Below are 27,263 nucleotides of genomic sequence, written 5' to 3'. Positions count from 1 at the left end.
TCTTTCGACGCCTCCTCCTCCTCCTCTATCTCATTTTGAATCTGTTTCTTTCACCATTTTCTCGTCCCCTGGACCTCTTTCTCGCTCCATCTTTTTCTCTCTCTTTTGGGGGTGGAGGTATTATGTGATCGTCAGGGGAATTGAACACAAGAGCAGAGGCAGCAGCGGCCCGATGAATTATTGATGGGAATCTCAGCGTGACCCGCCTCGGTCTGCTCACTTCACTTCTTCTTCACCTCACAGCCGGGTTAACCAGGCAAAATGGAGGGAGGGAGAAAAAGGGAGAGAGGAAGAGAGGAGGAGGAGGAGTCCATTGTTTGGATGGAGGACAGACTCGGCCCATGACTGCGACTGAATTATGGATGACAGGAAAATGATGGGCAAATTGGTGTTGAATCAACGAACCGTTATTCTAATACTTCACATGGTTCATTCAGAGTAATGTGCATGTAATGATACAACAATGATCCCTCTTTTCTCCTTTTACATACCACAAATTCAACATGTATTCATATTGCATCTCTTTTGCACTGTGAAGTTGCTTCCTATGGAGTTTTTCACATTAAAAGCATCTCAGAAAACAGGAAATTAGGTAGAAAGGGAAACTAATTTCTAGATAGCACAGTATATTTATCAATAGGATACATTCATTGTCGGTTTGGTTGTTTTAGCGGAAAATAAAATACAGAATATGATCACCAGGGATTACCTTAATGTTTCCAGAACAGAATGAATCCACTCAGAGTCAAATTGTGCTGAAAATCTGAGTGACTGAACCTAAATATTTTCCATTTTATGCATCCTGCTGCGAGCAGACAGGGTGCATTATTAATGAGTCCGACTCTGCTTTATGACACAGATTACCAGCAGTTACTGTCTGTGTGTGTGTGTCTGTGTGTGTTGTCTTACAATTTCAGACTGTGGGAATACAGCTTGTGTCCGTTTTCGGGGTTTTTGTTCTGACCTCCTGCATATTCACAGACTGCCATCGATCTGTAATAATGGATTTCAGGCTGCTAAGAGGAGACTTGTGATGTTTGTTTGTGTGTCGGTGTGAGAAGCTTTGACAGATGCTGTTATCTCTGTCTCATGCTGTCGATAGCAGTTTTCGGTGGCTGGAAAGTGAGACGTGACAAAGTCCGTCTTCAGGTTTTGGGAAGTGAATCCAGACTTCTATGTCTCCAGCAGGTCTGATGGGTCTTCCCGTAATAGATGGCTGTACCTTCTGGGTCTGAAAAGTGAAGTCCATGCAGATGTGTCTTAAACCTACATTTGTTTTAATGGCCAACTCTTCTGGTTTTAAAGAAGATTGTGGAAAAACCCTCAGCTCCTCTATGAGTTGAGCAAACACTGTCCTGATGAGGGTATGGGTTCAGTCACTAGTTTACAGACGTACTGAGTACAACTTGTTACTTCTTGTGTGAATTATGCTCCTCATCAGCATCCAGAAGGATGATTACTGTGTAACTGACAAGCTGCTAGCCTTCGAACAGTCCCTTGATTTCTTAGTCTTATCGCTCATCACGTTTGATTTCAAAACATCAAGTTGGTGATGTCAAAAACCACGAGATTGAGGTTTCACAACATCACAGTGGCTACAACAATCTCTTATATACGGTCGATGATGGTTTTGAAGACTACGAGACTGAAAATATATAAATTTTCAGGTTGTGAAGGTAGAAAGAAGGAGCTCTTTATCTCATCGACACAAAAAGCTGGTGATGACCTTATGCTGATAATACACACTATTTTCATGGTGGGCAGTGTAGATGCTGGGTTTTGGATGAAGCAGTCTAAATCAATGCCTAATAGAGCCTGTTACTGTAGGCTCTTTATGTTACAATGTAAAGCACCTTGAGGTGACTGTTGTTGTGATTTAAGGCTATATAAATAAAAATAAATTGAATTAAAGTGATTCATATCAGTTGATACTCTTCATGCAAAGACTTGACAAATCTCATGTAAGGCATGATATCTAAGATGCTTTAAGCCGCCTGGCTGCTGTTGCTCCACATCTGCAAGCCACTTTACAACCCACCTTCACCTGAGGTCCTCCTTTTTGTGCTCTTTTCAAGCTGTTTCAGTTTCATTGAGTCTCATGTCTGTTACCACTGATGTCTGCTCTGTTCTGTGTGCTTCATATTTCTCGATTTTCATGTACGCACTTAGAAGGACATGGAGATGCCAGAGCAGAGCTTTGCCACCATAATATATTAGTTATTATACTTTTTATTTTACTACAGTGGTCCTGACTGAAATAATGATAGTGTCTAAACCAACCTGGTCCCATGTCAGAGATATCCAAAAGGTGATCTTTGACTTGGGTGTCTTAATACACCAGCTGCAGCAATATTCAATGCCGAGGCCAAACACTAACTGTGTTTGTAAGTATGACAAAGTCTGCATATGTTGGCCACTCCTGATTTTCAATGTTTTTTTGGTTGTGCCTGTGCATTTTTGTAACAATTAGCTTGCTTTTGTATCTAAAATTACGGAAAACTCTCACAACTCGTTTGTATGTTTTGTAAGGTTCAGATAATCAAAAAATTATGGCTCTAGGGGCTCTGGGTGCACTATATTCATTCAGCAGAGCACCAATCTCCTTTTACAGACTCTTTCCAACCTTCACTGTTCCCAATAAGAATATCAGAAGAGTGGTGTAGAGATTTTTCGTTAAGACTGTCCACACCAATTATGGCGCACCGGTGTTGCTGGGGCAGTAGAAGCATAGCTGGGGCTGCCTGAGTGGCTCGGGTTCAGGGGAGAAAATGGTCCTGTCACCTCTTTATTAGGACGGTCAAATCAAATGTGACACCTGGACCATGAACTCACTGAGGCCGAGTGCTCAGAGAATGCACAGTGGACAGTCGGAGCTGCGGCAAGGACGAGAAAACAATCCTGAATCATGCTCAAAAGGCCAAATTAGCTTTCTTTTGATAAAGATTAGCCTAGCTATGAAAATTTGCTATTTATCAGTGGTAATATCTTATATTTCAGTATAGTTAGAAACTACTCTACTCTGACATTAGGTGCAATGAAATGTATTATTGAGATACATTATGGAAAAAGTAGTAGCAATGTCTAGGCCCTATAGTATTAATTTATAGCATTTCAGTCTTAATTTCTTACCATTCATTTGGAAATCTGCTGCTTTCAACCTTAGGAATAAGACATACTCCGTTAACAGGTCTGCTTTTAGCTCAAAAACCTCATAAAGAGCTCAGTACTGTGTAATAGTATAGAGCTGCTGTAGTCTGGGAGACACTAACTCAGGAACTAGCATGAGCAAACTCTGGCTTCTGCCAGTGGATTACAATTACAGGGTTTTATTTGATCCCCTCTGCAGGTCCTAAGCACCAACAGTTAAGTTAGCTTATCTGTGCACTGTTCCAGTTACTTGGGTTTCCATATAAAAAAGCTTCACAATACTGTAAAATGAACAAAAAACAGTCAGACATTGCAGTTTAATGCCATTTTCCCTGTTTAAATGATACCTGTCCACATAGGAAACATGTCACTCCCTGCATGTTTCCTACAGCTATATTTAAAAGAAACCTGCAATTTGGTCGTGATGTGGAAAGACAATGCAGTAGATTCCATTCATCCTTGAAGTTACAATTTAACAAAATGTTTATACACGTATAACTGGGAATGAACTGCTTCTAGTAATGGACTAAAAATATGGGAAACATCTAATGATTCTGACACGTAGAACAGCATTTGTGATTAATTTCAACTATTTTTGTCCCTGTTGGCTGCTGTTGGATTTATTTTTTAACCACATTATATATCTCAAGGGGTTTTTCAGAAGATTGCACTATGTGTTTGCTGACGTTATCCAATCAATAGTGAGGCCCCGCAGCAGTTTAGGTCAGAAGTAGACTGGAGGAGGTGCAGGATGTGAGGCCTTATTTGGTTTGTGCTATTTTAGTGGTAGTTAGGATTCATTTATTGATCCACACATGAAGCAGCACCTTTGAATAGACCAATCCCATTGATGACATTTTCTGTTACTTTACTGTAGTTATCTTTGTGAGGTTTGTATGTTTTCCTCCTAATTTTCTTTTTCTCTTTGTTTCCTCCATCCTGTTCACCCTTCCTCCCTCAGCTTCATTAGTATTGGTGTCACTGCCTGGCTGAAATAAGTCTGTCCAGAGGCGTAATGAGCAACGACAGGCAGGACAAACCTGTCAGGCTGCAGGCAGGGTTCACTGTGAAAACACAGTGTTTAAGGGAAAGAAGGAACATAAACGCACAACAAAAACCTTTAGATGTCTATTTTATTACCACCTAACTCAGTCATTCCCTTACTCGAGACTGTATTTGGAAATCTGAAAATTTCCTGTGGCCCAAACAAATCTTTAATAACAACTGAGATCATCACATGAGCCTGAGGTGAAGTGTTTCCCTCTTTGTGTTTTCATTGCTTCACATTGATCTTCTGATGATTTGCTCGTTCTCTATTAACAGTTTTACTTTCATGCTCTGGTAGCCACTGAGCCCTTTTCTTTATTATTATTATGCAGTTTTAAATTTCACACGCTTTACTTTGCCAAGAAAAAACAGAGCATCAAAATATGTGTAGATAATTTATAGATCATTTGCTGGAAAGAATTAATTATAATTATTATAATGTAACTTGAAGTTCTTGTTATGGGTTTCTATGCTTAATGTTTATATCATGATAAGAAGTAGTAGAAGAAGAATCCTGGTACACAAGAACATCTGATGACATGTTGATTAATTTAACTTAAAAACCATTAATTTATTACAGTAAAAACTGTGTCAGTGTGTAAATATGGATGTTTTAAACACTAAATAGTCATGAGACACAGGACTATTAAGCTTATATTCAGATTTTTAATATCTTTCAGTTTTTAAATAGTCAGAGTTTGAAACATTTCCAACTCATTTTACTTCCACCCCACTTACTGCTCAAACACAATTTATACATCAGAATGCACCAAACTCATTTTAAAGTTTTCATTTTTCTTGTCAGTCTGTGATATTTCAGTTTGCTGCTTCAGCTGACAGTTATGCAAATGTGCTGATGTGTATCTATAACCGATCAATACTCTGATGGTCAGATACTGAGATCGGACACAAACAAGGAAGCTGAAGCACGTTCTTGTTTGTTGTCCTTCCTGCTCCAGCCTCTGCTCGTGCTGTTGTTTTCTCCTATGCTGTTTTCCTCTGAAATGTGTGTGTGTGTTGTTGTGTGTAAAGCAGCAGCAGTTCGGGCTCGGCCGTGTGCGTGGATGGATGACGTGGATCGATGGCTGTAATCCCGAGCAGATTAAAAGAGCATTAATACTGGCAACGATAACGTAAACGGTGTGGACCGAGATCTCCATTGATCTGCAGGAACCTGATCCAGACCGGTTCCTGGAAGAGACGGGGGAGGGGGTTGTAGGCCGAGAGAGCTGACAGCATACAATAGAGAGGGAGAGAGAGAGAGAGGCTGTATCTGAATGTCTCCTGCTACAAAACAATAACAACAACCTGGACACTTTAATGTGCAATAGTAGACGCAGCAAACTACTTATGTGAAAGGCATACATGCACCTCAGCAAGGAGCCTTCTGGAGCCGGTGGCTCACTACATAACGATCTCAATAAGAACCTGAATCACAGTACAGGAATTACTTTATTTGTGTGCTGTTTCATGCTGGAGAACGTGGCTAAAATGGTTTTGCACTTGGATGCAAATCAGGGCTTAAACAAGTTTCTCTTTCTGGTGTTTGGAGACATTTACATTGACTGTTTTCTTTAGTCTTCTGTGGATATTTGATATGAGAACAGCATGTTTCACTTTCATTGCTTTAGTGACATTCACTGACTTTGGACCAAATATTGATATGAGTATATATTGTTTCGATTTCCCTTGCAATATGTTATTGATACACTGAAGCCAAATATATCAATATCTCTGTACATAAGTATGTAGCTGCTCTAAACCGATTCCCTCACCCGTTAGATTCAGCAGTGACATTAGTTTTTGGTTTCAAGGTTGCCTTTTAGTAAATACTTCCCCTGTTTAATGCTCCACATGGACTGTTTACCTTCATGCATCCAGACCCTGTTTGAATGTCAGTACTGCACTGCTACCCTCTTCTACAGATTCTGCATGTTCATGTGCAGGAAATTTGCTATTGTAATTCCATATGGTGGCACTTATAACATGAATGAAGGGAAAGCAAATGAAATATGTGACAGGAAGAAACTCACAGGGGGAAAATGTGACAATTAAAATAGTGGGCTAATCAATTTTACTGACATATTCTTGGTTTTTGCCTCTTTTTGGCCAGATTAGTCAATGAATATTCTAGGGATGGGCCCTAGAGTAGTAGTAGTTCATCTTCTGGAAGGAGGAAAAGGAAGAGAGGACCAGACTTGAATTAAACAACATTATAATCAGCATCATAACATATGAAAAGCATTTTCCAGTCAATATTAGATACTTTAAGGCTGAAAATGCATTTTGATGTTTACTTGTATCATAGAATCGCTGTGACATGATACGGGTGTTATTGTAGGCAACATATCATGATACAATATGAAAGCTGTGGTCCATATTCCCACCTACTAGCTAACTGGGACCATGCTAGGGATGTTTAGTGAAAAAATGCTCCTACAGCTGGTATTGACTGGCATAATAAACAAGTGTAGAGTTTTCACTCTGATAAAACAGCAGTTGTGAGGCACTGAGGAGATAGGGATTAACTGAGGTGTACGCATGCAAAAGACAAAGAAACCAGGGAGTTTATTTCCCAGTTGATGGCCTAAACATGTGACCAAGCACATGGGAATTCCAGGTTCAGGGCAAGCAAAGAGGCAGTGCTTGCCCAGTGAAATCTAAAAATAGGTTAAAACCAGCGACGTGCAAGCAGTCGCTCTGGCAACCACTCTGGTTTTATGTTATGTTATATGCTTGTCTTTATGCAAAAGTCACTGCACATCAAAGCATAAAATTGTGTAGTCTTTTGGAAATAGTGGATTTAAATGGAATCAGGTTTTACAGTTTAAAGTTCAAAACATTCTACCAGTTTAATACACCAGTGAAAAATGTTGTGTTGTTCAGGGGATGATTTCTGCAGTATTGATTCTCATTTCATAACCATTTGCAAACCACTATGCATGTCTTGATAGCACAGCTTTTAAATTAGAAACTGTACAGCATGTTGGTACACAATGGTACAGTAATCACTTTGCAAGTTAAAAAGAAGGACATAAACACAGAAAAAAAATATATAGATAATATGTATATAATTGTACATACACACACGGGCAAACAAGACAGTCTTCATGATCACAGAAAATAAGCACAAGCAGCTGAACAGGGCAGTAACAGAGCAAAACACAAGAGTACCTGTATACAAAGTGTTATTGGGAAATGAGACACAGGTGGAAACAATTACTCACCTTAACTGTTCAGGAAATAAAGACGAGGATTTCAAAACCACAATACAACACAGGAGAAAACCTGTGAAAAGGGAAAACTAGAGACATTTACAAATAAAGATGAGCCATGACTGCCTAATTTGTCTTTGTTCTAATGTATGCATGAAGTCAAATTTCCTGTTTTGTTGTATCTCGTTGTTTTCTACCTTAAGGTTTCTTCTTGCAGTAATGACATTTTCTTTATCTCACCTACAGAGCTTGTACTTTTTGTTTTGCTGACCTTTTATTCTTATCATTTGTGGTGATAAAGTCCAAATCAAAGCCAAATTTACAGAGAAAAGAAAGCCAGTGTTGAAGGTCAGATTGTTCTTATTTTTCTTCTGTGCTCACCTCCGCTCAGTTTGGTGGTAAAAGCATTAAAAGCAGCCAGATTGATGCGTATCAGACAGATGGGTTTGAAGGGAATCCTCCTCTATTTGATTGGGCCACATAACTGGATTCATTTAGCTGAATCTGTCTGTTATTGGATTATGTTTCATATTGGATGGATGGGATCCAATTGTAGATATTACAACCTTTAATGGAGACAGGTTTAGCAGGAGAGAGCGGGCAGGAGCTTGTCGGAGAAAAAAGCCAAAGATAAACACGGTGAAATAAAGGTACAAATAAGTAAGGAAGCAGATTACTGATTGATTTGATTTGGTTAATAAATATTAAACTTTTTAATCAAGATTAAGTCATATTAGATCAGATATTTAAATCTAAATACAATTATAAAAATACATTTTCAGACTAAACGTAAGTGAGCTGCTTTGCATCTCTCAGAGCAGGAAACCCGATCAACTCAAATCGCTCGCCACTGATCGTTTGGAGACAAACATAGCGGTGAGCGGTTTGCCAGGATGTACGTTTATAGCTGACCAACCTACTTTTGATCAATCAGCGATTACAATACAATCTATTGATCAGAGACTATTATCTTTCTGCTCGTGTTTGCTCTCTGTTGGACCGTTGTGCTGTGAGACAGAGCAGCGATGACTTCAGGCCTCCAAAAAACATTGCTGATAAGAAAGAGGTACTGAGAGATCGGTTAACTCATCACCTATTACTGTGTGTGTGTGTGCGTGTGTGTGTAATGTCCAAACAGAGCTTCCCTCTGACTTATCCTCAATGTCAATATTCAGCAGGTTAAAGGTTAGTGGGTGTTTTCTCTCAACATTTTCATTCTTTCTCTTGGAAGGATGTTTTAATGTGATTTTTTTTCTTGCTCTTATTAACTTTTATTCACTTTGTAACATTTAAACCCTTTGAAGGCATGGCTTTTTAATCATTTATACAGGGATATAATTTATTATGTGAGTATTGTAAATCTTGGTGGAAAAAAAAGCTAATGTCCTTGGTTTATGTTGTTTTTAACTTTGGATGAATGTGAGTTTTGCCACTATAATTCTCATAACACTTGATGTAAGCAGGAAGGATGCTGACATGGAGTCATTGGTTTAAAATTGCCTGGTTTCTTAGCATTACAAGGAACCTATTAATAAAGAATAAAACTGTTTTTGTTGCAGGCTAAACATGTTTGTTTCTGCTGGAAAGTTAGACATTTTAACATGTTAGTCTTTGGAGGCTGTTTCATTTTTGGGGGTTTTAGAGTTTTGGTCAATGTAATGCTATGTTAGGTCCATGAGGACCTAACATAGTAACAGGATTATTGGTTTTATTTTTATGGCAGGTCTGAGTGAACCCACAATGTATAAAATATTGTTCAGCATATAAGAGAACAATTTGTCAAACAGATCAGAACCTGAAGACTTAACAGCAGTGATATCATAGTTTTGTAAATATCTGTTGTGTACAGCAAGCAGATCCATCAATAGTTTACCTGTGCTTTATTATCCCTCCCCTGGGTGTGGGTATTTAGTCTCCATGTTCTCCCTCAGGATTTATCGGATGGCATATGTAGGCTTTACCTAGTGATTAAGCTAACTAGTAAAGAGCTATCTGATATAGAAGTAGTTAACCTCTTCTTTGTTATCATTCTCGCTGATGTGGGTGTTAATTAATGTATTTTCTCTCAGTCTTGGTCAGATTGTATTGGAAAACTACTTGCTATCTTTCTTCCCATTGCAGGTTTTTAGCCTGTGTGATCCTCTCTTGCTTTGTCAGGTTGTTTTTGCAGGAAACAGCCAATGTTTTGGTTAACTGGTATACAGCTAGGAGGTGTTGAGTTTACCTGTAACTTATTATCCCTCTGTCTGATGGGGGCATTTGGTCTATGTTCTCTCTCAGTCTTGATCAGGTTGTATTTTTTCAGCAGTTTGAGCCAAACCGTGTACAGACCGGAGGTCTAGCAATAGTTCATCTGTGCTTTATTATCGATCTCTTAAGTGTCGATATTCGCCAATATTTTCTCCCTTGGTCTGTGTTAAGTTCTCTGTGGATAATAGCCGGTGTCTGAGTCAGCAGATAAAGATGTAGTTCACGTGCGCCTTCTTATCCCTCCTTGGTTCTGGATATTTATACTGCGTTCAGCCTTTGTCAGGTTGTCCTCTGTAGTCCCTTCAGTCTCCCTTTTTCTGGTTTCTATATTTTTTCTTTTTTCATACTATATTTTTCCTCTTTATAGTATATTTTGCATCCTCCTGCCTCATAGAGCTGTGAGGCTCTGCAGTTGGGTTCACCCTGTTCATTCCAAACATACCAAGTGATTGGAAACATATCTATAAAAACGCAGATTTGTAACGTACTCAAACGATTGTCATCATGTTTATTTAAGTATGAATTTGAACAAAGTTTCCTTAGCTCCTGCACGGACAGAACAAGAGAAGACGGGAAACCAGTGAATGAAAAGAGAAAATGAAAAATTAGAGAAGAAGGCACAAAGCAAGACAGAGGGTGAGTGATGAAGGTGGATGACATCAAACTCCTCTGAGGCCATTTCCTCATCAGCTCAATGACATCACTGAGTCACCAGTTTCTGTGATTGGTCAGCCCGTTTGTCCTGGTAAACAAGTAGAGATACATTAATGTGTGTGCGTGCGTTTATGTGTGTGCGTGTGTGCGGGCAGAGAGACCTTTGTCCGGTGATGTCACCACAGACTGTGTGGACATACAGATTACACACTGATAAACCATCTTTGCACACACACTGATTCAGTGATTACATACTCTGAATACTCTTTCTCTCTCTCTCAGACTCTCTTTGTTCCTCGGTACATCACTCATAAAACAGATCAGTCTGTAAATGTGGAAACCCTTCAGTTACATTTTCTGACACACCAAGACTGAACACGGATGGAATAATTAACTTTAAAGAACTTGATCATATCACAGGCCAAAGTAAAGCCTCAGTAAAGTAAAGCCTGAACCCACTGCATTCACATCCTGTGGCATAATTTAATGCTGTTTTATCTGATGATGCCTGCGTCTCCAGGTGGTTTGCAGGCTTATTAGAACACTGTAGTATTTGGAGATTAACAGTTTCATAAACACAGCCGAGTCTTAGGATTCAGTTCAGGCATTTCAGTATAACGAGACTGGTTCAACTGCATCAGCAAGAAGAGTACGGGCAGCTGACAATAATTATAGGAGGTCCTCCTGTTCTGATTTATAGCTTCTTTGGGATTCATGTTTCTCTGAGTTTTGGGCTTTGGGTCACAACATAAGCAATGTGGGAACCCATCGCCTGTCATATGATGAATTAGCCTCTGTGGGCGATAGCCAGTGTTTCAGCTAAAAGGCACAGAGCCAGCAGATATACAGATAACACATCTCCCAGCCAAGATTTCCTGTCGTGTTTCCCAGTTATTTCTTACAGTCCATATATGAAGGCAAATGCTTTTTTTAAAAAGCTAACGATTTGTCAGGTGATTGCATTTTGGTTATTGCATTTCTTTTTTTATTTGCTAAAAGCGAGTGGTCAGGGAAACCTGTTCCTTGTCAACATGTTCTGTGTATTTTAGACAGACACGTCTACATCTCTTTATAGACACAATACCAAAAAAAGAAAGATATAGTTTAAGATCAAAGTAGATGAAGGTAACAAAGATTTGTCTGGTTTAGAGTCTAACAGAGTGAGCACTGCTTTATTTCTCAGCTGACTTACTGACATACACTGTATTTTTAAAGGAGATATCAGAGGATAAACTGTTACAGTCTCACTCATGCTCTCGAGTGTGTGTCTGTGTGAGAAAGAAGCACAAAGAGGCTTTAGTCTGTGTCTCCATTTCCGGTTATCTTCTTAAAACGGAAGCAGGAAAGCACCATGGTGCATTAAGCATGACCACACACACACACACACACACACACACACGCACGCATGCACGCACGCACGCGCACGCACACACACACACACACACACACACACACACACACGCACACACAGTCTTATACAGTAGTAGAGTACTCATTGCTAAGTGCTACAGTCCTGTTTCTGAGTGCTGAGATATGATGCATCAAGTATGATTGCCAGGCTGACATGCTGTGCTTTAGCTTCTGTCTTACACGTTACACACACATATGGCTGCTGGAGACCTGGTTCTACAATATTATATCAGTCTGTGTGTGTATTTCTTTTTAGGTTTTTCCAAGGTCTTTTCATTCAGCAGCCCACCACTGTAAATAAGGATGTGTTTGTAATGATTGGATGTAACTACCAATACATCAGCCATCGATTTGTGAAGTTCTGTTTTGAGGTCTTGAGATGAACATTTATGCTGTGTTTACAGAACTCAGAGCTGAGGGCTGGTTTGCCATAGATGTCTGTAGGAGCAGAGGTCATTTTGTGTCTGTATTTGTATTAAAAAGACAAATGATATACAACAAGTACCTTTTGAAGGTTTAGTTAGAAGTGTTTGTTTTTGTTAGTTTTTTAAAATAAAGTAAGATTTAGTCAACGGGATTTTGTCACCGCACGTTTTAGCAGAAAAGTAATAAAATAAAGACATTAAACCTTGAGCACATAGCAGCAGATTACAGTTATAGTACTGAGATAAGCAGACAGCATTAAATGACAGTTAGCAGTCATGGTTATTGCATGGGAGTGTGACACCGCACCAGGATCGCCCACATTAACAGCATCACAGCTGATTAACGACTGAACCCAAACAACGCTCGGCCTGGTCGGCCCATGACGGAGTGTCGAAGCATCCAAAACATGGCGCCACACACAAGCCTGGAAGTGTGTGTTGGAGGGCGACTTTACTACTTACCCTGCACTTATATGCCCTTTGTGTAATGGATATCAGGGCTTAAGTGGTAATGGTGCAATAAAAAAAAAGAATAAAGAATCACAGAGAGAGGGAGCGCGAGAAGGAAGACGTGGAGAAGGAGGGGAAGGAGGAGAGAGAAACAGTAAGGTAGGAGGAGGAGAAGGTGCGGGGAAATGACAGAGAGGCAGCGGTGAGGAGACAGGAAGGAAGAAGAAGGGAGGACAATGGAGAAGATAGTTAGAAAGATAATGGAGACAAAAGAGGGGGGGAAATGATGGATTGGATAGAAAGAGGACAAAAGCTGAAATAACGATGAACAGAAAACAGAAGATGGCACAAAATCTACACACTGCAGATGCAAAGAAAGGCAGGGAGAGAAAGAGAGAGAGAGGAACTTCCTTTTGTGCAAGAAATCCTTTTTTGTTTCTTGCTGAATGAAGCCTGTCTGTCTGCAGAGGCCTGACAGACATCTGTGGCTTTATATTCAGCTGTATTGATCCTCAAACTCTCTCCGTCTGCGTCTCGTTTTCTTTTTTTCTGTCTTCCTCTTTTTCCTTCCATCTGCCTCCGTCTCAGACAGAGGAAAAGTAAAATGGCAGCTGCAGTTTTGTCAGAATCATTGATTTTAATACAGAGGTGGCTTCACACAGGAAACAGTGGCTTGTGATCAATATGCTTTGGTGATCAGTTTGACCTGTGTTTACTGTGAAACTATGTAAGTAATACATATTGAACCCTGACACAGAGTGATTTGAGGGCCTCTCACTCATATCAATTATCTGATATGTGTTAACTGTCACGTTTATAAGTATACAAACATTTTTGCACATGCCAGTAAATATCTGGCGGTGACATGACCCTCGCTTCATTTCTGTGTTAAAGCCATTGTTTGAGCTTCTGCGCTTTTTTGATCTCTGGTGTGTTTTTTATTCATGGCGTCCAGCTTATTAACTAATCAGCCCTCTACCCAGGCGTAGCGTCATTGCCATCGTGCTGTTGGTTTGTTAGCAGGACTGAATTCAAGTTGATCTCTGTAGCCTGTGTGTGGGTTCAATTTCCACAATTCATCTCTCTGCACCATGCAAGCTGTGGTACCTGGAAAAACTTCTGCATTAAGCTAGCAAAAAGCCCCCAATCATGGTGTAGTGTGCTTTGATCTTAGGGCTGCTAACTACCTTTCATCACTGGAAATCACTGGGTCATGTTTGCTAGCCAGGTGTGGCAAGTGATAGTGAGAGATTGAGTCTTTAAATTTGCCAGTTCCAAATGTTAAATATACATAAATAAATACAGCTATAAGCTACCATGACTTCTTACATTACTCTTACTCCCAAAAGTTTAAGAGCATTGCTGTTTAATGACAGCTGCTTGACTGAATGCTGAAGGATTGATTTGAGTCCTCAGTGTCAACATTTTGACCATTTTGGCCCATGTTGTTTTCTTTTTTTCTTTTTGGAGGCAGAAGTGACCATCTTTGGACGAGAGGGCACAGTTCTACATTGGCAGTTTGACTGGATGATAGCCGTAGGCTGGATAAAAAGATGGATTTAGCTTCCAGGTTTTGTGCCAGAAAGTGATTTCCAGTCTTTCTTTATGTTTTTTATGTGATATGTTTGGTTATATTGGTAAACAGACTTTAATCAACATGATTTATGAAGGGGTTATGTATTAAATAACTAACTTGTTTTACAAGTATCTTTATGACTCTGCATTTTTGTACCCACATTATAATCAATCCAGTCCTTTTTGGCCACTTAAGATTTCTTTACAGAACTGTAATGTTATATTTGCTGCAATTTGTGCTTTCCTCTAGACCATATCTCTAAAAGTCACTGTGCCAAAAACTGATTGCAACTTCTGTCTTTTGATAGGAATTTTCTTTCTGGCTGAAATTGAATTGATATAATTCATGACTGACATTTTTGGCAGATTATAGGCCAAAAAAATCATGTAAAACAGTTTAAATACCCCAAATCACCTTTTGGCATTCTGTCTTCTGTCGTACTTTAGACTATGGAAGTTTTTGGGAAGAACTGATCTCAGTAAACACCCTCCTTCTGAGTTTATGTCCTCAGTTAAATCTGAGTGTGTGTTTGTGACGTCCTGTTTCAAAACACCAAGATGCAGGTGATGAAGATGTTCATCTTGAGGCTATGTCCATCTTTTATGGTGTTTACAGCACAGGAACAGACACTTGCTCATTAGTTCAAAGTAAGTAGTAGCAGATTAGTAAAATACAACAATTTCACAAAAACTGAAGCCTTAATGAAATCCAAATTTAAGTTCCAAAAGAGTTCAACCTTCAGATGGTTATTATGGCAGGGTGAACTGTCCATGAAGACCAAATCAGATGTTTGTAGCAGTCTCTACACACGTTTATTTATGATGTAAATTTGAACATTTTAACACTGGAGTCCGTGAGGACTGATTGTAGCCAGTATAAAAGATCACTTTGGTTTCTAAAGTCCTGCTTTGCGTTTCCATCATCACCATCTAGGTTGACAAAAAACAAGATGGTGTGATAATGAGGTTTCTGTGTGGGGTTCTGACTGTGAGACCCACACAGTCAGTAGTTGTTGACTTGTGATTGAAAGGTTTTTAGCCAATAAGCGTGTGGTTTCATATCACAGGTAATCTTTATCCTTTATTTATGTTGAACACATGTATTACTGCTTTTTATTATTCTGGCTTATAGTTTTCCTATTTTATGTTTTCACAAGTAGAAGAGAGGGATTGCGTATTCATCTCTAAGCACTTCTAATACTGGTGATCTAAAACTCAGCCCTGTCCCTGAACTGTGCCCCGTTTTATCCACTGTCATTCAGACCACTATATTTCTGAGCTGTCACACCGCCTGACAGGAATTTGTCACTATTTTGTGAGCGACTCGTCCATTCCCTTTATGTATTGCAATGTGGGAATTGGCGTCCATCAGCAGCCGGACTCCTGCATGGCACTGTGGAGACTGAGGCTGTCACGGAGGAGCTGCCAGGCTGTGATCTATCTCTGTGGTGGAGATGAAAACAGTCTGTAATGACTCTGCTGAGCTCCCCTCTCCCAGTCTGTAAGATGAAACCAATGCTCGCTGGCTCGCTCACTTCCTCCCTTCAAACTTTTACTCTTTATAATAAGCTTCATTCCTATAGCATCATACAATGCAGGAGGGAAAATGCAGGGAAAGTTAAACTTGGTTTTAGAGCTAGACCATGTTTTTTATTCTTAAAGATGTGAAAGAAAAATCTGGGCTTTAGAAGGTTTAATGTATTTCCACTTCAGCTGTAAGTTCTCACCAAATGTGAAACAACTGTCCTGAAACTGCACAAATTTTCACATGTTCATTTTTAAAAAACATTTCCATAACGTATCTGAACTCAGAAAAAGGGTGAATTTGCATGCATGATTTAACTTTTCCTGCACAACATAGTAATAATATATTCACACTAACAATTCTGGTTTGGTTACTGGTTTGTGGATGTTCACATGTTGGAAACAATTCTTTTCCCCTTAGGTCATTTACGTTTGAGTTTATGTTATTGTATTATTATTATTATTATGTAGTAGCAGTAGTAGTAATAATATTACTACTACTAATAATAATAATAATAATGATCATGAAAAAAAGGTTACAAAAACTAAACAATATGCATCTATAAAAAAAAATGCAAAACTTCAGAAAACTAAAGTCCTTAAAATTACAATTTAAAAACTCTTAAATTGCATGCCATCAAGAGCAATACACAGAACACAAAATTGTCATGAGTGCAGGTTTAGGACCCAAATGCAGGACTCAAAGCAGGACTGACATATGAACACAGCTGGGGAAAAATGAGCAACAGGTGAACAGAATCTAGGGAAGGAAGCTAAAGCTAAATGCAAGACACAGGAGACAGGAGGCTCACAAAATAAAAAGGCAAGTAGTGACCCCCAACACAGACTAAACTAGACAGAAGTTGATTGAAAATGAAGCCCTCCTCTTTTTTGGTCAGTATGTCACATTCTCCTCATCTTTGGTAATCCATTCCTCCTTTCTGTGTTTCCTATCTTTTTCTTCCACCCCTCTTTTTCCACTCAGTTTCCACTTATCATCACGGGTGTATCTGAGCTCCATATCTGTTTTCACTTTGAATGGCTGCTTCAATAAAACATCAACTTGATGTTTCTATTGACGTTTAGCGGCCCTTGACTCTTAAAGCGTCTGTATAATACACTGATGAGTTTGCTGTGAGTGTTACCAGCTCTTGAGGCTCTGCACTTGACGCAACCCTCCATTCAAAAATGAAAAGAGAAAGGGCTTTAAGGTGGAGTAGTGCCTCTCAGCTGCCATATTGGAAGACTTGACCTCATGAGCTGAGGTGGGAGAGAGAAGCTGATTGCGTTTTTAAACAGTTCAGCACAGATGTGCCCAACATCTGTGTTTGACCTGAGATTCAGATACATAAGATCAGTTTTTATATCAGCCTTCTTCAGAATTGGTTAATAATTAACTTCAGTGAAGTGCTCTTAAATGTGTGTTAAAGTCAGGGACTGTTAGCTGGATTGTGGCCCTTTCTTCTGCAACAGCGGTGCTCTATCCTTTGTTTTGTGCAGATTCTCATCATGTATTATTAGTGAATGTAGTGTGGTTTCGATCTGGCATTGCACGGTCAAAGTCTTCACTTATCCAAGCAATTAATGAGCATCTCAGACCCCATGCTAGGTAAAGTTGGTGGTTTTCAGCTCTTCACTGACTCAGGTTGTGCACCTTGATATGTTATTCCCACCAGCTCCCTGGTTCTGTTGATTTGTGACTAATATTTCAGCTGATTCAAAGAAAGACGCAAAGTAGCTGTAGCCATGATATCTACTCCCTGACTCTCCATGTCTCTTAGTACAAAGAGCTCTTTGTAGTTCCCACTAGAAAGGTGGTAACACATGCATTTTAATGTATATGTACAAAAATTCAGCTAATTTTGTATAGTCTATTATTATATTGTGTGTTTAATATTACTAATTATACTGTTCTTTAATGTTAGTCACACTAGGAAAAACAGTGAGAGCAGACTGCAGCATGACTAAAATTAAGTGTAACGATCGGTGTGAGACCACTCGCAGTCAGGTGTCGCCTTCAAAGTGACTTTGGTGCATCAAGATGGCTACAAGATGACAATAAGACTGGGTCGGTATGCCATCAGCTGTGGGTGAATTGGGCCAAGTGAGCACATGCGATTACATGCGATCTGTTTGCGATAAAACTGTGCATGTAGAAGGCAACAGATTTGTGATTTCTGCTAATTTATCAATGAAATTCTCATTAACTACATCTGATCAGAGTCCAGCCAGAACCTCATAGATCTGAAACAGAAGTTCATCCACAAATAATGACATAATTGCAGCAGTATGGCGATTTAACAACAAAATGGCATAGGTGGTAGAGTCAAGTCTCCTATTGCAGAGACTTGTCGGAAGTCGTGCTCATTACTGCAGACTGATTCAGACTGACTTGTTGGCAAATTGTCTCCATTTAGAAATTAGATGGCAGCTATTTGCAAAACCTTCATTAGTCTGTCTGAGAATGACAGTGGTCACTCTGAATGTAACCACAATTGTTGGAGACAGATTGCCTTTCAGAGGTGAAGGTGTGGCACGCTCAACCTCTGGGCGACTAGTTGGTCACTTTACCCACTTGGTCTAAAAATTTAGACCAATCGACCACCAACATGAAGTACCTGTGGAAACTCCAAATAGCAGTAAAGTCTGTTTATCAAGACAAAAGCCATTTCTGTAGCAGTCTGTAAACATGTTTTTTCACTGCTGTAAAGAGTTTGTGGAGACTGACACACTTTTAGAGTGAGCCTCAACTGGTCACATCATTTCACATCAAATGGATCATAGTAACTGGCCAACCCTTAATGACCTGTGTCTGTTTTAACACAACTGAGTTAGCTGTGAAACACAGTCTTGTTCACTTCACCAAATTACTTTTAATAGCCGTACTGAAGTATTGAAGATGCATCACCCATCTGAGAAACTAGAAAAAGTTCATTCCCAGCTAGACTGAAGTTTTCCATTAGAATCAGGATTATAATATCTCTGATGTGCTGTCTAGCAACAATTCAACTACAGAAGTAAACGGTTATTGGATGACTTAATCATTTTTTATAAATGTTCAATTTAGTGTAAGTGGAAAATTTGCAGTGCAGATCAAAGACTTTAGAAAATGGTTAGACCATAAAAGCCTTAGCTCTATTTAAGACTAACTTGTGACTACATAGATGACTATGGTGAGAGTAAATACTGTGCAGGAAATGCTTTAATTGAGATTTCAGTGATGATTATTCAGATAATGTAAAAATGACATGACAGCTGATTCAGAGAGAAAAAAAAACAGAGTCATTCTCGGTACTTTCTGCTGATCTCGTGTGCAGTTAGAGACACATTTAGCAACACTCTGATGTCTAGAGTGGCTGAGAAAGCTAATGAAAGGCAGAGGGACCCTGCCTTATTGATCCCATTGATTCAGCCCTTACCTTTAAAGAACACCCACCCCCTCACCCCACCTTTACTCTCACCCCTCCTCAAACCGGTAAACCCCTTTTGAATAATATAATTGTGTGTTTGATCCTTACTGTAACCTCGAACAGAGGAGGGAGGGGGTAGAAAAAAAGGCTGAATGAACCACCCAAGCGTGCTTCCATTGAATGTCGGTGTGTGTGTGTGTGTGTGTGTGTGTGTGTGTGTGTGTGTGTGTGTGTGTGTGTGTGTGTGTGTGTGTGTGTGTGTGTGTGTGTGTGTGGGAGGGGAGGGAAGGGGGGTGGCTGTGTTTGATTGCTTTTTTTTTTTTTTTTTTTTTCTTTTTAAACAAAAAAACAAAACAAAACAAAACAAAACAAAAAAAAAAAAAAAAAAAAAAAAAAAAACACACGTAGATGTGTCTGCACTTTTCTTTAAGTTTAAAAAAAACTTGTGTGGGGTGAACTGCTGCTGATCTGCTTTTAATTGAGCTACAGTAAGCAGGAAGCAAGAAAGTCAGAGAGAGCACATTTAAAATCTATTTACAGCATGGCAAACTACTTTAAATGGAGCATCTTTAACAAAGCCCGGCAGATAAAAAAATATTAGATCACACTTCTATAGGTGTAGAAAAACGAGTACCAAGCCATGCATACTGCCTTTACAAACATACAGCTGATCGTGGAATATCTAGGCTGGAATGACTTGTTGCAACTGTGGCATCCACTTGAACTCACTGAAACTGTAAGCGGTGTTATTGCAAAGTGTTTACGAACCACAAGAAGTGGCAGACCACGTAAAGTTACGGAGCAGGATCACCAAATGCTAGATGAGAAACGCTCTAAGATTAACATCTGTGTAAAAACGGGCACCATGTTGGGGTTTTGCATGGCCAAACAGCTCACTGAATTATCAGAACACAGATCTAACCATCCAGGGTACCAATGGGTGTTTCTGTTCCTCTACATCACAGATGTGAAACATAAGGCTTATGGGACAGAATCGACCCAGCAAAGACTCCGACCTGGCCCACCGGACAGGTTTGGAAAATGTGGAGGGGACTTTTAAGTGGATTTTCCAAAGGTTTTGTATCTTTTCCTATTAATAAAAACCTGCCCTGTGACTGAAAAGTAATTAAGCAATATATAAACAATTAAATGACAAGTTAGTTCCTATTTTTTAATATTTTAAATTTCTCTGTTTTACATTGAGTTCTGTGAATTAACAAACCTTGGTTTTATAATTGCATTAGTCTGGGCAATGACATGATAGATCTTTTCTGTAAATTTATACATTTCTTACAATTTAAACCTAATGAGTCCTTCTGACAGATTTGTTTCATTTACTACAGCAGCATTTATTCATCACGTAGAAAAACTGAGACTTTTGTTTAATTTGTGATTCTTTTGCATACATTAAGATATATCAGGATGTAAATTGTAGATAAACTTCTTAACACTGACAGAAAGGGTAGTTTCACTGTTGGGTGAACTTGGTCCATAATATAAAATGAGTTTGACTTCCCTGCTCTGTGTCATAGATGTTAACACTGAAATGCATAAAAATTCCTTTTTGAAACTGGAGTTTTTACAAAAAAAAAAAAAGAAATTAAATTATAAAATTGCACAAATACATTTTTTTTTTAATTTGTATGATTTTTGCTACATCCATAGATTATTTAACACTGATGATGTAGAGGTCTCAAAGCTCACAAAAACACTTGCATCAAATATGCCACACTTGCTTCACTGGGCTAAACTGGTGCAGCTTTCCCAATGATGACGCTACGATATCTTTAGGCTGCGGCACTTGAAGTGGTGTAAAATTGATTTGGTTGCAGCTCTGAAAATTTCACGTGGATCATCTACATTTTTTTTTCAAGAGTATGTGTACAGCCTACTAAAAGGCTTTCCATCTGGGAGTGTATGATGCTGAGACTTCAGTCTGTGGTGGCTTTGACCGCTGCAGGACTCTGAATGCCTCGGACTTTAATTTAAATGTTTTAGTAAGTATTTCTTTTGTGACATTTTATTCTGAAATCAACTTTAGAAATACATAAAAACAACAGTTACGGGGATTATGTGCTGAGCAGGGGTCACATATTTCTCATAAAAAGCTGACTAACCATTTCATATCGCTTAAGATTTCATTGTTTGCATCTTTTCAGCCTTTCAGTAGAACTGAAGCTGTGCATGCATTCAAATTCACACGCAAAATATGAAATATTATTTCTCAAATTTCAGAACATTGTTTCACTCCTATTAAAGCCAGTGTAAAGCTGGGGGTAACCGCCCCAAAAAAAACACGTGTAGCAGAAAAATATACATTAAAAAAGCTGATAGACTACACCAGCAAAGCATCAGAAAACAGCAGCAGTATTAGAAACAGGTAGCAATGAAAGCTGTTAATAAGAAGTATGAAGAGTGGTGTACCTCGCTCAGTCTGTTAGCTCACAGTTAAATATTTTATCACAAAGATCATCCAGTAAATAGTCGTGTCCAAAGTCCAACATTTGCCTCTAGTTTAAACTTTGAATTAACAAACCTGTGGCACATTTTAAGCCTCTAATTACCTTCATATTAATAAATAACAATCTTTAAAATCTAATTTGAAAATGTAAAAGGAGTCCTAAGAAAATATAGGAAATAAATGCACTGTTTAAAAAAAATAGTTAAATAATTAGGAATATATATGAAACAGGTTAAAAGGTTCAACATGCAGAGCGGGTACAGAATAAAGTCATTAGTTGTGATTTAAAAGATAAATATTGATATTTGTTGTACACATCTCTTCTCTACAGTCATGATGATTCTGAGATGACTCTCTGAATCTCCCCTTTCTGTCTCTGAGGATGAATATATTTTGTCAATGCGGGTTTTGTTTTTTTTCGTAAAAGCTGCCTTGATTTTCAGAGATCAACAGTGCCACCTGTCAGTGATAAACTGTAACTACAACCACAAGACTCCTGACAGCGAGAACAAAGGAAGAGGAATCTCTCCCTACATGATTAACAGCACAGACACAAAGACATTCACACTTATCTCCAGACGTCTCTTTGAAAGGCACCTCCTGAAATTCAACTCAAAGGGGGAACATATTTCAGAGTTAAGGCAGTTTTTCCTAGAAAAGTCAAAAAAGTGTTTCCAAAAATACCAGAACCTGTATAAATGACCTGCAACGAGGTTTTAGCCAGCAAAAATCACAAGTTCCTTTCTTAACCAGATTCTTTAATTGGCGTTTCTTTTACTCGTGTACAATATTTCAGGGTCATGAATGGTCAGAACTAACAGAAAAATGTCTCTCAGACAAAGTAAAAAAAACAAAGTTGTCTTTATGGTACAAGGACTGATCGCATTTACAGGACTAGTCACTCCTTAAAGGCCAGTTCTGAGCTTAAAAGGTAATATTTGGGGGAACGGTGCATTTTTAAATCCATCTGTTCCTGTAATCAGACAGGGAAACAAATAAAGGTGCCGTCCTTAATTTAATCTATTGTCAGATCACTAAACGCTGAGATACAAAGCTGACACTGGGGGAGGGATGTCGCTCTGTGTGTGTGTGTTTACAGAGAGGATAGTTTCCCCTTACATAATAGTTTTGTTACTGAATTGAGTCCTTAACCTGATTCGTATTGATCAGCTCTGACTCGTGCATACTTAATTCAGGGAGGTAATCAAATCAAACACACAGACCTCCTCATCCTCCTCCTCTGCCCTCTCTGGCTGTGATACAGCAGCAGACACATTTCAGGTGTTAATCAGTGACAGGAAAACTACAGTTACTTCATGCTGGAAAATGGTGGTCCCTCGGCACTCTGATATAGTCAGAGAGGGTCAATGCAAGTATCGGGCTAAAATGCAGCTCTACACCAAGATAAAGCAGACAGCTACAGCCCAAAATAATCCAAATCTTTGATTCAGGCTGAGGTCGTACACGTAGAGGCAGTCAAGGAAAACAAACACTTACAGGTAAGGAGCAGGCATCAGGTAAAAAAAAAAAAAAAGAGCTTTAAAGGTCATACACGAATAAAAAAACCAACAAAACCAGAAAATCACAAAGAGCTGCTGAACTGCAACGAGAACAAAAAGTGGCAAAAAAAAAAAGTCGAGCAAGCAGGAGGTGAAAGACTGGAGGGCTGTGTGTATGTATTAGAAGGGCTGATTGGCTAATTGGGGACAGGTGTGGTAGACTTAGCACAGGTCAGTCTACCTTCAACTTGCTGGAAAAACATCACATAGAAGCTTGTTTCTTCCACTGTAAATAACATTTTTGGCAACCAGAAGTCACAATTTGGGGTTATTATCTCAAAAGTTCAACTTAATAACTCAAAATTTCAAGTTATTTTCTTGATTTTGAGTTAATTTTTGAGTTATTACATTAGAGTTACTCAAATGTAATAACTCAAATGTTTGATTTTTCAGTGGCAGAAACAAGTTTATGCAATGACAATCAGATAGTGCTTCCTTTTGAATTATGGAAAGAATTATGGAAAATAAATGTCTGCTTTCCTCTCATTAAGGATGCTCCAGTGTATCTTCTGCTAAAGGAAGTAAAAAAGGAGCAACTTTCCTTACTATTTAGAGAATCCCACTAGCTGTTATTGTGGCTGTAAGAAGATATTGCCAGGCCACTTCACTAAGTTTGGATTCTTAAAGTTTAAAGCAGACATGACAATAAGAATGAGAAGCCCGACTTCAAATATTAAAGGTCACTTTTTGAGCGTTACATGATGTGCTTTAGGCAGGCCGATGCAAAACGAAAGGTTTTTGGAAAAAGGTGCACCGAAAAAACAAGTACACCATCTTAACATAATCAGAGGTTGGAAGAAACGCTCACAGCAAGGTGGCAAGTAAAGCAAACACAGTACACAGTCGTGATGGTTTTAAACACTGACTGTAGAAAACATGGACGACGCGACTCCGCCTCCTACCATTGTGCAAAAATGAAGCCAAAATACCCCGCTTGTGGAGGCTGCCATCTTGCAAATTTGGAGCCAGAGTCTGCGCAGTAGTGACTTGAGGTGGAGCGACTGTGTAACGCTCCCGCCCACACACCCGCTGGACATGACCGCAAACACGCCCCTCTACACTTTTTACGTAGCCCGGCTGCTCGAGTTTTTTTGCTGGTTTACCGCGACTGACGACTCGTTTAATTAAGGTAAATACAACCATGTCACTGTTATAAAAAAAGACGCACAGCTTATCATCTTATAGTTCTAAAATCACTTTGTTGTTAATTCGTTTGCTAGATTAGCCGCTAGCATACGCACTGTGTTGGAGGCTTGTTGCTAGCTAGTTAGCGATGCTACACACCTGCTACTCTAATAGTCTGTGTTATTGAAGGATTCAGCACTTCTTATGTTTGTTTTTATCCATTTTTAGACAGCGATGAGATCATCTGCACACTCTACAGAAGCCCAGAGTTACTGTTAATATCAAAAATATAATGCTGTCCTTTGAGATTTTAACATAAGACTGAGTGTAATGGATCTAAAACTGTTTAAATCTTCAGAGCCCTCTACAGCCTGGTAACATGGAGACTTTAAAAACATCAGCATAAGGTTTCAGTAGTGTAATTTGTTCTTTTCATTTAATAATAGAGTCCATATTTTATCAACAGCTACATTCACCCTGGGGAGAAACTAGTGAGGGAGACCATCAGGACCAAGCTGGGTTTCCTGGGTCCAGAGGTTTGGAGAAACTTCTTCCTTTTCTTTCATCACAGATGTCCTGTGCCAGATGTTCTGTTGACCGACTGAGAGAGACTTCATTTAAGAAACACCAGGAAGACTGAAGCTCATTGCATTGATCAAGCAGGACTCATGATCTTCACCAGCAGCTCCCTCACAGGGAAATCTTCAGCAATCCTCCATAGGCCCGATCCAGGAGATGGATAAACCCAGCATTTCATGAACACTGTGATGGAGACCTTTGCTTTGTGTAATGTTATAAATACTCGGATACTCCCCAGAGGCTCCAGACTTTTACAAAATATATTATATTCAGTCCTGTAGAAAGTTATATATTTAAAAATATATGATCCTCTCTGGTTACTCTGGTATGAATAACTCTGAATCACTTTATAGTAAATAACACACTATGTGCAAAAAACTGTGAAAGAATTCCAGATGAGAAGTTTGTAGTTCAACATACAAGTGACGACCTTTGACCTTCATCAGGTTTTATTTAATTGTGTCAGAGAAAATCTCATATGCTCTTCATGCAGCTGAGTACATCAAGTGTTTAAAACGGAAGCTGTGCAGGTCTGAGATCAGCAGCTTTGTGAAACACCAAACTGAGGTCCTGTTAATGCTGATATATAGTGACAGTTACATGAGTGATTAAACCTTTTGTTTTTTTGTCTTTAACTTTATCAATAAAGCTGCAGCTTTCACTACAGCACGTGTGCTACTTTAACCTTTGTACTGTTTTCATCAGTTCATTTTGCAGTTAACATGTGAACATGTTGGATGATCTGTCTGCTGTCACTGGGTGGTGCTGAGGTCTGAATCTGAGGGCAGCTCCTGTAATCACAAAGAGAACAGAACCATCAAACTCAAATATAAATTTTATCCCTCAAAATTGAAATAAAGCTGATTCTTCTGTCCTCACACACTCAGGATCTGAAGTTCTTCTCTTACATTTTTTCAGTATTACAGTACACTACAGTATTTTAATCCATAGTTCCTGATTAATGAGGAGTTACTGAAGTACAAGCTTTTAAAAAAGATGTTACTGTCTTTACAGATGTGGCAAGAGGCTGAAAACATGCTGTTTGCACATATTTAATATTCAGCTCTGCACAGGAGTCGCAGCAGGGTGCAGCCTGTTGTTTTTAAAGTATAATACTTGTAATAAAAGAACAGTAATTAGTGACTGATTAGCCCGGAACGTTTCTCTTGATTTCTTTAGTAAGTTCATTCACCTGCACAGATTAGCTGAACGAACCCGATAGCCGAGTGCTCATCTTAGCTAGCTAGGTCTCAGGACCTAGCTAAGGATAGTAGTTACGGATTAGCTTACAAACACGATTAACTTACCGAAAAAGTGCAGCAGGGCCTCGGGTCCTTCTGTCAGGTAGTCCAGTTTACTGAAGAACACCTCAGGCTGTCAGGTTAAAACACTCGGTCGTGTTTTCGTAGCGTAAACGCTGGCCCTCCTCTCAGAGCCTACTGCTATTAGGCTACTGCCGAATCTGCTATTCCCGAACAGACATACGCAAGTTTCTCCGTGACTGCAGCTGCCAGTCAAAGCTGTTATGATGACGTTTCACCCCGATTTAACATCACCGCGGTAGGAATTAGAATCAAACTTATGGGGAAGGAGAACCCTTGGACATCAATCAGCATGATGAGAACTATTGATAACAAAAGAAAGAATCTTTGGAAAAAAATTATCTAAGGAGAATAAATTTATTTTAGTCTGACCCCAGTCCCATCCGCTAACATGGAGGAGGCGGGGTTTATGACCTATACTGCAGCCAGACACCAGGGGGCGATAGAGACGTTTTGGCTTCATTTTGGGGAGCTGTCGCGTCGTCCATGTTTTTTACAGTCAATGGTTTTAAACTAAATCACACATAAGAGTATATCTGTCATAATTCAACAGATCAGAATTCAAAGTTCTGGTTTTCACCTTAAGGTAACCTGGTTAAATCCACCACTTGCATCTTGCCTGACTGACTGCAGGGTACTGAGAGGAAACCTGCTGCTGTGTGTACATATTAACCTTTCAAATAGGTGTTGATGGCGTTTTTCTGTTGTCTATAATACCCTTATGTATTTTTGCTATTAAACTCATTAAATGTACACTGTAACAACGCGAAAGAGATGAAGAGACGTCAGACGAAGACATTGTAGTTTCATCTGGTTTTTACTGAAACTAATATATATTATGTAAATATTTGTAATAAGTGTTTCCCTGATGTTTCCTTATGTGTTGATTCCTGCTCTCCTTCAGCCTGTAGAAAACACTCCTGTAGAAACTTATTAGTGTTGTTAGTTTAGTCAGGACGTGTGAATGATCAACGTCCTTCTCCTGCTCTAAATAGTGTAGGATGCTACATCCAGCCCTGTGCTGCAGTGCCTTTTTGAGTCTGTCCACACAAACCTTCTGACATGGATTTACCTTCAGTCTATCTTTAGGATTTACTGGACCTGGCTTTC

The 27,263-nt window shown here is 39.2% G+C and overlaps 1 protein-coding gene across 4 annotated transcripts in view; it reads left to right on the top strand.

Moving 5' to 3' along the window:
* The window catches only part of onecut2 (one cut homeobox 2), a 73,489-nt gene that overhangs the window by 10,938 nt on the left and 35,288 nt on the right, over positions 1 to 27,263 (top strand). The window contains exon 2 of one of the 4 annotated variants that reach the window (XM_025909303.1): positions 20,073 to 23,102. The exons of 2 other annotated variants lie outside the window; for them this stretch is intronic. In XM_025909303.1, coding sequence (XP_025765088.1) covers positions 20,073 to 20,167 — 95 coding nt within the window. In that variant the 3' untranslated portion in view covers positions 20,168 to 23,102. Of the gene's footprint in view, positions 1 to 14,072; positions 14,321 to 20,072; positions 23,103 to 27,263 lie in introns of those variants that run through there. One more of the 4 variants, XM_005470494.4, reaches the window with a different exon arrangement.

Source organism: Oreochromis niloticus, linkage group LG7 (genome assembly GCF_001858045.2).
Source record: "Oreochromis niloticus isolate F11D_XX linkage group LG7, O_niloticus_UMD_NMBU, whole genome shotgun sequence".
Classification (NCBI taxonomy): Eukaryota; Metazoa; Chordata; class Actinopteri; order Cichliformes; family Cichlidae; genus Oreochromis; species Oreochromis niloticus.
Note: the sequence above shows the minus strand (reverse complement) of the source record. Positions and strands in the feature narration are given on the sequence as shown.